The sequence below is a fragment of the Coenobita brevimanus genome, chromosome 54 (genome assembly GCF_032717465.1).
Source record: "Coenobita brevimanus isolate Jiangsu-jjx chromosome 54, ASM3271746v2, whole genome shotgun sequence".
Lineage (NCBI taxonomy): Eukaryota > Metazoa > Arthropoda > Malacostraca > Decapoda > Coenobitidae > Coenobita > Coenobita brevimanus.
In genome coordinates, this window is record NC_137007.1 from 29,634,665 (window position 1) to 29,647,164 (window position 12,500).

Below are 12,500 nucleotides of genomic sequence, written 5' to 3' on the forward strand. Positions count from 1 at the left end.
GGGGAGTCGGTCGTTCGGGGTTTGCATAATATCGAAATAAAGTGTTCAGCGAGCCAAATAAAAAGATCGGAGTGGGGTAAGTCTGCCCGGGGGTACGTCTCGGTGTGGTGGGTTGTGGAGGTCTGGTGGCGGCTTCAGGGCATCTCAATGTTTATCTTTTCTTTCTCTGCCCTGCCCTGCCCTGCCCTTCCTTCCCACTACCTTGCCCTGCCCTGCGCTGTCCTGCCTTGCCTTGCTCTGCCTTGCCCTCTTCTGCTTTCTTTTCTATCGCCCTTTCTTCCACATCCTTTCCCTGCTTTGTCTTGCCCTGTTCTGCCTTTTCCTGTCCTCTCCTGCCTTTGCCCTTTCTTTAATTTCCTTGCCCTGCTCTGTCCTGCCTTGCCTTGCCTTTCCCCACCTTACCTTACCATATTCCGTCATATCCTGTCCTGCCCTTCCTTGCCCTGCCCTCTGTCGCGCTGTCCTTTCTCGTTACTCGCACATTTATCTTTCTTCACACACATTCGCCCCCACAACCACACCCACATCCATATCCACACCCACAACAACCCTCCCCCCATAATCAAACCCACACCTATGCAAGCCTTCCTCAATCAAACCTTCATCCACATCCACACCCCCACACCCACACACCCACCCACACCCACACCCACACCAGTCCTCGCCCGCCCAGCCCCAGTAAACTCGGCTCAGACAACCCCTGGGCAGGAATTGTTCAGGCATAATGATGGGAAAATACCAGGTTGGGATTTTTGGCTGGGCTCCATTTTTACCACACCGAGGGGAATTTTTTAAGACGCCTGATGCAGTACGAGGTCCAGGGAGAAATAGGAGATGCCCACATAAACAAAAAATAGAACACTGTAGAATAAAATATAACGTCCAATGTAAGATATATCAATAAATAATAACTCTCACAAAACGAAATCAACTCTCTCTCTCTCTCTCTCTCTCTCTCTCTCTCTCTCTCTCTCTCTCTCAAATATCGATACCTAAACAACTAGAAAAAAAAAGGTCACTCCCAGTCAACTTAACTCTCGTTATCGTCCATGTATACGGTACTTAAAACTTTCCTAATTAGAACAACAAAATTCCCAAATCAACCTAAATTTCCTTAACACTCCGTAAACAGCTAACAGACATCAAAATTGCCATGGATTTAGTTTTTTTTTCAAAGCCACCATGATTTTTGAAAAGCGGTCTGTTAAAATAGAAGGATGGTGAGAATTAGAAGTTACCAAAATTCGCCACGAACCCCAAACCACGCAAATTAACCAAATCAACACAGCGATGCAAATTGAGCCTAAATCTACCCAATTTGCACCATATCAACACAAAACTAAAACAAATCGACACAAAACTACCCACACCGAGCCTAGAATCTATCCAAACTAAACCAGCCCAACATAAAACGACCCAGACCAAACCCAAGTATACCCAAGCAAAGCCAAATCAACACAAAGCTTCCCAGATCAACCTAAAACACTAGAAGCTAACCTATATCACCCAAAGTCACTCCAAACAACCCAAACCAAGTAAATTCCCACCCATTTTCCCCCCGTACCGACCTGTAGGATAGCGCTGGGGGGTTGGCAATGGCGGAACAGAGGAAGGTGGCGTCTCCTCCCTCTACCAGGTGCTGTGGCCTCACCTCCACCCTCACTTCCGGCTTGAATAACACACTCAGCTTTACCGTGCTGCAGGAGGGAGAGACAAAGAGAATGAGTGAGTGAATTAGAGAGAGAGGGAGAGAGTGAAAGTGTGAGAGTGAGCGAGAATATGAGATGATGGGAGTGAGTGTGAAGAGTATCATGCTGTAGTAAGAGTATAGCTGTGAGTGAGTAAGTAGGTGAGAGAGTCAGTGAGTGAGTAAGTGAATGAGTGAGTGAGTAAGTGTGCAGGTGAGTTAGTGACAATATAAGAGTGAGATGATGGGAATGAGTGCCAGAGTAATTTAAATGTAGCAATAATACAGATGTGACTGCGTGAATGAGAGAGTGATACAGGAAGGGAGAGTGAACGAATGATATAGTAAGCGTGAATGAGAGTTGGAAGAGAGAGTGAATGAATGATATAGTAAGCGTGAATGAGAGTTGAAGTGAAACACCGGGAGTGAGGGAGTGTGCGAGTAAGCGAGAGAAATAATATGAGTGGCGCTAGAGTGGGTACAGTACACGGGGAGAAAAGAAAATTAGCAGTATTGAGAGAGAGAGAGAGAGAGAGAGAGAGAGAGAGAGAGAGAGAGAGAGAGAGAGAGAGAGAGAAGTGGAAGTGAATGAGCTGTCATGAGGAACGATTTGTGTGTGTGTGTGTGTGTGTGTGTGTGTGTGTGTGTGTGTGTGTGTGTGTGTGTGTGTGTGTGTGTGTGTGTGTGTGTGTGTGTGTGTGTGTGTGTGTGTGTGTGTGTGTGTGTAAATTATCTGCCGGTGGAGCGTGTATGAATGAAAATCAGTGTATGCATAAATCAGTGTATGCATAAATCAGTGTATGCATAAATCAGTGTATGCATAGATCAATAAGACCGTGAAAGACTGCACTGTAATTTTATGAGAGAGAAGGTGCTACAAAGCCTCCTACGCTGATTAGAATATGGTGGTGTGGTGTTTTTGAGGGAGATGTGGTGGCGGTGGTGGTGGTGGTGTGGTGAAAGGAACTGTGATGGTGTGGTGGAGGGTGGTATGCTGGTGTGGTAGTGTACATAAAGGTGTGGAGGTGGTGGTGGTGTGGTGGGAGGAGATATGATGGTGGTGTAATGTTGTGGAGGGTGGTATGGCAGTATGGTAGAGGGAGGTGTGACGGTGGAAGTGTAGCCAGCGTTCATCATAAATTGTGTGCGAGTATTGACGTTACTTCACTCTACCTCCACTAGCACCTCATACCACCACACCACACCACACCACACCACACAACACAACACAACACAACACACCGACACAACAACAACAACACACCAGCACAACAACAGTGCATGAAAGCATATATATATATATATATATATATATATATATATATATATATATATATATATATATATATATATATATATATATATATATATATATATGTATGTATGTATGTATGTAATCAAGGACAGTCATCTTATAAACAGATTAGAAAGAAAAACTACTATAAATTGTGAGAGGAAATCCAGCGAGGTGTATGAGAGCATCAGTGTGTGTGTGTGTGTGTGTGTGTGTGTGTGTGTGTGTGTGTGTCAGGGTAGTGGGTAGGGCAGTGCAGGGGCACCCAAAGGGGGGGGGGAAGTAATGGGTTAGTGGAGATGGCCATCTGGGCGGTGGGGGGGGGGGTTGACACAGTGGCCGCAAAAGGCCGCAGCAGCAGTGGTTGGGGGGGGAGGGGGTGAATGAGGAAGGGGATATACGGCCAGCAGGGAACACTGGTCAAGTTGCCTCACATCACCACGGCGGGGGGGAAGGGAAGGGGTTCGCGAGATGCAGTCACAACCACCCATAAAAGACCATCAGCGAGGGGGAGAGAGGGACGAAGAGGGGAGGGGTAAGACAGATATGCACTAACAGACGCCCATAAAGGAGAGTTAGAGGGGGAAGGGAGGAGGGGATAAAGAGGAGGGAGGAAAAACAATGTGAGAGGGAGGGGGAGCAAAGCCAGGAGGGAGTAAGAAGAGAAAGGGGTACGGATGAGTGAGGAGGTTGGGGATAGGAGATGCAGCGGGATTAGAGGAGTGACAGGGACAGAGCACTGTAGGGGGATGGGGGAGGGGAAAAAGGGTAAGAGAGATTCAGTGAAGGTTGAGGGATGCGGAAACGAAAGGGAAAGGACAGAACATACTGGGGTGGGGAGAAAGGGGTATAAACGAGGGAAATAAAGAGATGGAGCGGACTGGGGAGAAGCAGGAGGTATGAGAGAAATACATGGGGGAGGCGGAGGGGTGAGGGGAGTAATATGAGACAAATACACAAGAGAGGGGGAGGAAGAGGGGAAGAGCAGAAACGAGAGAGATACAGCAGGAAAAGGAGGGGAGAGGGGAAGGGGAGTTGAGTGGGAAAGAGAAAGAGAAAGGGGAGGGGGGAGGGGGGAGGGAGGAGGGAGAAAGGGAGGAGATATGAGAGAGGTACATGAGGGAGGGGGAGGGGGGATGAAGAGGGCAGGATTCCCGAGTTAAGCTATTGAAAGCAAAAGTTACAAAGACCGCGACTAATAGGCCAAGTTAGCCGGATGGACGGGTAAAGTTGCCGGCATTAGAAAAGCTGTTGCCGGCAATGTTGTTTGTCAGGGGGACGTCACAACACACACACACACACACACACACACACACACACACACACACACACACACACACACACACACGCACGCACGCACGCACACACACACACGCACACACACACACACACACACACACACACACACACACACACACCACCCGCTTCGAGGTGCAGGATCCCGAGGCTAGACTTAACACTGTCCAATATACTAATCCTGCTTCCCTTCATGGCATTACTTTATCATGAGAAAAGTCACCTAAAAAAGGGGCCTCATTAACTGAGAACAGTGAAAAAGAATCTCCCAAACCACTCCTGCTGTGAAAAATCAACTTTAGGGATTGTAAATAATCTGATTGTACTCCCCTCCACAAAAAAAAAAAAAAAAAACTAATGTACTTATTTTTCACGGATTTATTTGGTACACTACACGATGATATTCTTCCGTCTGCTGTATATATCGCTTTAATACCGACATAGCAATAACATACATGAGAATACTGAGATACAAATGCAGAATAAGTCGCTAAGGAAAAGATACTACGAAATTCCAGAGCTACATAGACTATGATCCTGAAAGAGATTAAATACGCAACTCAGATCACCCAACAAATAATGTGCATTTTTCAAGAATAGCCTATGCATTAGTTACTAGCGCTGAGGCTGCTAAAAAGGATAAAAATGCCAAAAATATTCCCAGGATTTGCTGCCTGGGCAACGAGAGGCTATCCGGCAATTATCTCCCGCATTCCCAACTTCCCGAAACAGTAAATGTGGCATAAAAAAGCGCGAATGGTGTCGTGATCCCGAAGTGGCGCGGCGATAAACAAAGTGCGTTCGAGCCGGCCGGGAGCTGGGGGTGTTTGAAATTTTTGTGACGCGGGGGGTGAAATATGGAGAAAAAATATGGGCTAGCCTTTCTAATACGATTACTTTTTTTTTCTAGTTATTTTTGGCACATCTAAGTTTTATTTTATCCAGGATCCCGAAATAGCTAAAGTGTCATAAAAATGCGCGGACGGTGTCGTGATCGTAAAGCAGCGCGGTGATAAACAAAGTGCGTTCGAGTCTGATGTAAACTGTGGTTATTTGAGAATTTCTGTGACGCAGTGAGTAAAATATGGAAAACAAAACGTGTTAAGAATGGCAACTATAAATAAATGTAATAGCTCCGTGGTCTGACAGATGGACCGACCGACAGACAGACAGACGGAGAAACAGCATCGGAATTATGACATGATGGATTCCTATGGGATCGGTTAAATATGGAAAAAATGGGAAATAAGAGAGAGAGAGAGAGAGAGAGAGAGAGAGACAGACAGAGTCTAAAAACAAAACTCTTTTTCCTAACCAAGATGATGCACACGCCCCACAGCAAACTAACGCCTACCGCTCATGCCACAAAATCACCCAAAATGACCTAACACTCATCGTCCATCCCACGGATCATTAAAGTGAGGTTTAGAGGGCCTGGATGAAAGACAGATAGATGATGGTAAGACTGGAAAAGAAGTGAAAAGACAAATTAGAGAGAGAGAGAGAGAGAGAGTTTTACAAGACATGTTCACAGCAACTCTAGGGCCCACAGTCCATCCCAGATAAACTAAAAAAATGCTCTAATACCCACCGTCCTTCTCACATGATACGACCACCTAAAACCTTAAACAATCACCCAAACTCGACCTAAAACCAACCACCATCCCCTTAAATCCCGCAACTGACCAAATACCTACAGCCTATCCCAAAGATACTGAAAATCTGAGCTGAGAGACCTGATTGAAATGAAGATGGTGATGGTAGGGATATACTGAGACCAGGGAAGGCGCAAAAGGGTTATGCTCTAATTAAAATCACCCAAACTGTCCTGTTGCCCTTTGTCCACCCTACATAAATAACCCCAAAGCATCTAAAGCCCACCGACCATCCAGAAGAATCCCCCCAATTAACTCTGATCGCAGTGGTTAATAAAAAAAAGAAAAGAGATATCCCAAGCACTCACCCACCTTGATATTGGTGAGCCGAGTGTATGCTTTGATATGAGGCAGGTGATGGCAAAAATATAATAATGGTAGAAGAGGAGGAGATGGTATATGTACTCTAAATATCACCCAAATTGCCCCAACACTCACCATCCATCGCACCCACCTTGATAATGGCGAGCTGAGTGCCTGGTTTGAGGTGAGGCAGGTGATGGTGGCATTGTGGTGTGATCTGTGCGGTGTGAAGGTGAGGGTCGACACCACTCTCACTCTCTTGCCGTCCTCCAGGGGCTGCGTCTCCACAGTGGTACCCGTCAGGATGGTCTCACGCTGGCTGTCGTCTAGCCACTGGATCTGCAGAAGGCGGTGTAGGTTTATGCGTGAGGGAGGTGAGACTGACTGAACTGGTGAACACCTACAGGAAAAATGTGAGACGAAGGAAATGGGGGAGAATGGGATGATAACGAAGTAATGATGGCAAGTATACTAACAGAACTGATGAAAATAAACACAAGTGTGGCATGGTAGTGATGGGGGAGAGAGGGATGAGAAGGAAATATTGATGGCAAAGACAATGACTTGAAATGGTGAAAACATACGGGAGAAACGTGTGACGAAGGTGGTAGGGAAGAGAGAGATGATAACGAATTGATGACGGAAAATATAATAACAACAGTGACCATCAGCGCCCCACGGCATACTAAAATGATAACGGTCGTCACCACTGTTATCATAGCATCGCAAACCAAACAATCACTAATCCCATTAATTCATTACAGCGTTCAATTCCTCAACACGATTGCATTTTTCGTTCCTCAATCCTGGCTAAGGACAAAACCCTAAAATAATCTGTTAGAGGGTGTTAACACGATCAGAAATGACGAAGTTATAATATGGCTACAGGGTATAGCAAAAAAGATACGACTAATTAAAGAAGTATCCTATTTCAGAGCATCATTCTGGGAGTAGCGATATAATCTCAAAACGCAACCCTACCAAAATTTGACTACCACATCTGGCGTCATCCCTACAACTTTGCACATTCCCACATCGGTCCAGTGCAACAAGAAAGGACAACACGGGAAAAGGCCATTAAAATCAGTGAGGCAAGAAAGGACAGCCCAGGAAAACGCCATTAAAATCAGTGAAGCAGGAGAGCAAGGCGAGGCGAGTGTCTTTCCAGCACAGTACCTCCACCGCCGCCACCGCCGCGATAATCACAATAATTGACTCGGGGGGAATTATCACCTTAAGAGGCTGGGCGTATAATTGTTCTTGGTAATTAAACTGGGAAAGCGGGCAGTTAGGGTAATTAAACAACGCAGCAATAATAAGCTTAACTGACGAGGCGGGATTAGGAAGAAGTGTCCCGGCAATGCGTGGGGGAGACAGGGGACAGAGTCGGGGGTAAGGAGGCGTTATCAGTATTTTTCTTTTCCTTTCTTTTACCTCCGGGGTTAAGACGCAAGGTACATGAATGCAACCCTACCCTCCGTCAATTTGCTGTTAATAAGGAAAAAAGTAGTTGCTGTTCATACTATCCTACTACTTTCGTTGCTTCTTCTTCCTCTTCATAACTTCCCACATCAAAAACACACAAAAACACGGAAATCACAAGAGATCACTAAAAGGAAAAACACAGATAGATATAAAAAACAAACAGCCCCACAAACACAGAGAATAAAAGAGGCAGTGACATTTATAGGTGCGTAATAATAGCCGCCCCAGGTGTTTTTTTTTATATTAGGTATATAAATAGAGGGGGAAAGACAGGAACGTAAACACAAATAATTCTCTCTCTCTCTCTCTCTCTCTCTCTCTCAGTTATGCATTATTACATGCTGGTATGTATAATTCTTCTCACTGACATTCATCGACATTCCTTGGTTCTTTCTTTCTCCCCCCTCGCTCTCTCTCTCTCTCTCTCTCTCTCTCACACACACACACACACACACACACACACACACACACGCTATTACATTCTGCATTAAGGTTTTCTTCCCATTAAATTCTTATTACCACTTTCTCTCATTGAATTTTTATTGGTTTTCTCTCTCTCTCTCTCTCTCTCTCTCTCTCTCTTTCTCTCTCTCTCTCTCTCTCTCTCTCTCTCTCTGCTTATTTTTCTCTCCCACTCTGTCTGCCAACTTTTTTTGCCTGTCTGCTTAATTTTTCTCATTCTGTCTCTCATTTTCCCCTCTCCCTCTGTCTTTCCACTGCTGTATCTCTACCTCTCTCTGTCTCTCCATCTCCCCCACCGTCTCTTCTATCCTTCCTTCTCTCCCTCCTACCTCTCTCCATCTCCCCCACCGTCTCTTCTATCCTTTCTTCTCCCCCTCCTTACCTCCGGCGCAGGTCTCCCACCAGAGCTTCGACAGGTGAGCGTTATAGAATCTCCTGCTGTGGTGGTTAGGGCTGGTGGGGTGAGGACTGGCGGGTCTGGGGGTACGTAGACGGTAAGGCGGGCAGGGTGGGAGCGTATACCCGGCACCCCTGCACTGGCACTGACTTGGCACTGATACACGCCGTCATCAGCCAAGAGCACCGGCCGGATTCTGAGGCTGTAATCACCTGGACAGGGAAGGGGCGATGAGAATGATGTGGAGTAAAAAAAGAGCTGCCAGAAAAGCCACACAATACACCCTGATTAGTTCCCATAATTAGTAACATCATCATCATCAGCAACTTGATATGGAAAGGTAAAATTAGTCTCAATAATCATCATCATCATCATCATCATCATCATCATCATCATCATCATCTGAGTACGGAATGGCTGCTGAGTGGCGTAAAATTAATCAGCATCATCTGGGTACGGAAAGCCTCATTACCATCACATAAAAAGAAAATCTGATAATCTCCATCGTCTTCATAATATTCTTAATTAACGAACAGAATGGCTAAGGTCCACAGATCATCATCATCATAATCTTTTCCCCTCACCTAAATAAGAGAATAGGGTCAAAGCAAAAAACCAGAAGATATAAAAGGATCATTGCTTTAATCAATCTTGCTTTGAATCTCATTAATGTGAGTGGATGTGAGGCATAATATAGAAAAGGGATAATTCATTGGAAAATATAAAGATATACACAAAAGAGTATTAATTAACCATGCCGTTAGAAGAGAGAGAGAGAGAGAGAGAGAGAGAGAGAGAGAGAGAGAGAGAGAGAGAGAGAGAGAGAGACAAAGGACTACTGACAAAAAGAAAAAGAAACAGACCCTTACTAGCCAAACCTACCCCAGACCCACCTTCATCGTCAGACCCAATCATGGAGTACCTGGAGAAGCCGAAAAGGTCTCTCTCCGTGCCCAGACCGAAGCCATTTTTGGTCCATTGCAGGTGACCCATTTTGTTGATCACTCTGGAGGTCGTGGCCAGGGGGAAAAGAGGACAGGGGTTATTATTATTATTATTGTTGTTATTATTATTTTTATTATAATTATTATTATTATTATTATTATTAGGATTATTAGGATTATTGTCGTCCATGCCATTATCATTATCCTCCTCCTTCTCCTCGTTATCATCATTATTATCATCATCATCATCATCATCATCATTATTATTATTATTATTGTTATTATTATTATTATTATTATTATTATTATTAATTACTGTAAAGTGTGGTTGTGTGACTGAGGGAGGAAGGCAGGAGAAAGAAATGTATTGAAGAATGCATGAATCAGTGAATGAAAGGCTGAATGAATGAAGGGGGGAGAGAATGAGAAGCGTGAGGGAGAAAGGGAAAGACTGAGTGTAAAAAGGAAGGAAGGAAGGAAGGAAGGAAGGGAAGATGGCTGGAAGGAACGAAAGAAGGAAGGAAAGAAGGGAGGGAGGAAAGAATGTAGGAACAATATAGAAAGGAAAAATGGAAGGAAAGAAGGAGGAAGTAAAAGACAGGAGAGAAGGAACTGCAGAAGGAAGGAAGGAAGGAAAGAAGGACGGAAGGAGGGAAGGACGCAGGGAGGGAAGGAGGGAAGGGCGGTATGAAGACTAGCGGAATTAATGGCGATTTTAATTATGTAACGCTATCCACATGAGCGAAATCAATCCAGCTACCAGAAAAATAACAAAGTAATAAATAACAGATGATGATGTTAATGATGATGATGATGATGCTAATGATGATGGGTATGTTGATGGTGGTGCAAACGAAGATACTGTTACAGCGTTGATAGTGATGGAGATGATGATGATGATGATGATGATGATGATGATGATGATGATGATGATGATGATGACCCCTCTCTATAAAATTGCTGTATCCAAGCGGCCACGACCCCCACCTGCAGGGAAGCACAGCGGTGGACCCAACAACGGCGGTCTGTGGCGTGGGCTGCGTGGCAAAGCGCTGTACACTTTCCAGCCCTTGCATCTCCACGGCAGACCCTCCCATGCCAGGCCCTACGTTCTCTGTGTCAACCTGTGGAGTGAAGGGATTGTGGTGATTGTTGTAGCTGTGGTGATTTTGGTGGGTGAAATTGTGATGGTGGTAGTGGCAGTGGTAGTGGTAGCTGTGGTGGGGATGGTAATGGTGATAGGGAATGTGTGGAGTTGTGGTTGTGATGGTTGTAGTTGTGGTGGTTGCAGTTGTGGAGGTCGAAATGGTGGTTGCAGTTGTGGAGGTTGAAATGGTGGTTGTGGTTGTGGTTTTGGCTGGAGGCATAGTTATGTTTGTGGTCATGAGATTCGCTGTATCTGTGGCCATAAAACTTGTATGATAAATATCAAAATATTCTCAGTAGGTCTCCAGTATCGTCCCTTCCCAAAACACACACACACAGACACAAACACACAGACACACACACACACACACACACACACACACACACACACACACACACACACACACACACACACACACACACACACACACACACACACACACACACACACACACACACACACACACACACACACACACACACACACACACACACACACACACACACACACACACACACACACACACACACACACACACACACACACACACACACACACACACACACACACACACACACACACACACACACACACACACACACACACACACACACACACACACACACACACACACACACACACACACACACACACACACACACACACACACACACACACACACACACACACACACACACACACACACACACACACACACACACACACACACACACACACACACACACACACACACACACACACACACACACACACACACACACACACACACACACACACACACACACACACACACACACACACACACACACACACACACACACACACACACACATCACCCCGCTCTGCTCACCAAAGAATATCCCCTAATTAACTAACCAAATTTGTGTTTACCATGATACCATCATTTCCTACCCACACAACCTCAGGCTATGTAATTTCCCCCGCCATTTCTGAATTATTAACAAGCATTACTTATACCTCGGATTCTTAATAGATTCTTATAATTTTCTCAAGCTCAGTTTCGGTAATTAGTTAAATGCCACCACAAACACAGAAAAAACAAAAATAACTGTACATTTAACTTTTACATGACATACAATATTTTCATGTTTTTCTGTAATATATCCAAAAGCACTTATATATTATTTTCTTTACTGTATCATAAAGTACAGCACATGTTATTTTGCCGTATTGTATTTTTCTTTGTGAAATCGTAAGACAAATATATCTTTCCTTACTAATCGTGAGACAATTTGTGTGTATTTTTCTGCTGTCTATTTTTTTTTTTTACCACTCTATCAGTCAACGTATCTATCTATCTGTCCATGCATCCATCCATCCACCTATTTATATCTATCTATCTATCTCTAGCAATCTATCTATATTATTCAACCCTTCCCCACCAACACAATCTTTATACAACCTCGACAGCCGCCACCGCCGCCGCCGTCTCATCCATCTCGATGTCCTCATGGCTGCCACTGCTCCACCCCGCCTCCACCACCCCGCCCACACTCACACTCACGCCCAAGCCCACGCACGCCCACGCCACCAGCAGCCACCAGGAGATCCACCACGCGAACATGGCCTGCAGGGAGAGGAGAGGGAAATAATTAGAACTCTGAAACTTTTTTTGCCCGCCAAACTCGCCGCCATAATACCACGTCGGCCTTGAATGAACTTAGGGAGAAATAGGCTACTGGATATTCTTTTGAAAGTTATATTATTACTTACTGAATTTGAATGCTGTCTACTTAAGGAAAATACTACCTACTGAAAGGAAATATATATTCTAAAAAAAATGAGTCT

The 12,500-nt window shown here is 44.8% G+C and overlaps 1 protein-coding gene across 1 annotated transcript in view; it reads right to left on the bottom strand.

Annotated features, from left to right (window-relative positions):
- LOC145401075 (irregular chiasm C-roughest protein-like) overlaps positions 1–12,276 on the bottom strand; it is a 28,886-nt gene extending 16,610 nt beyond the window's left edge. The window contains exons 1-6 of the mRNA XM_080273447.1: positions 12,151–12,276; positions 10,511–10,632; positions 9,473–9,585; positions 8,565–8,791; positions 6,387–6,574; positions 1,569–1,697 (exon numbers count right to left, since the gene is read on the bottom strand). Coding sequence (XP_080129573.1) covers positions 1,569–1,697; positions 6,387–6,574; positions 8,565–8,791; positions 9,473–9,585; positions 10,511–10,632; positions 12,151–12,276 — 905 coding nt within the window. The remainder of the gene's footprint in view (positions 1–1,568; positions 1,698–6,386; positions 6,575–8,564; positions 8,792–9,472; positions 9,586–10,510; positions 10,633–12,150) is intronic.
- Positions 12,277–12,500: the final 224 nt, after the last annotated feature.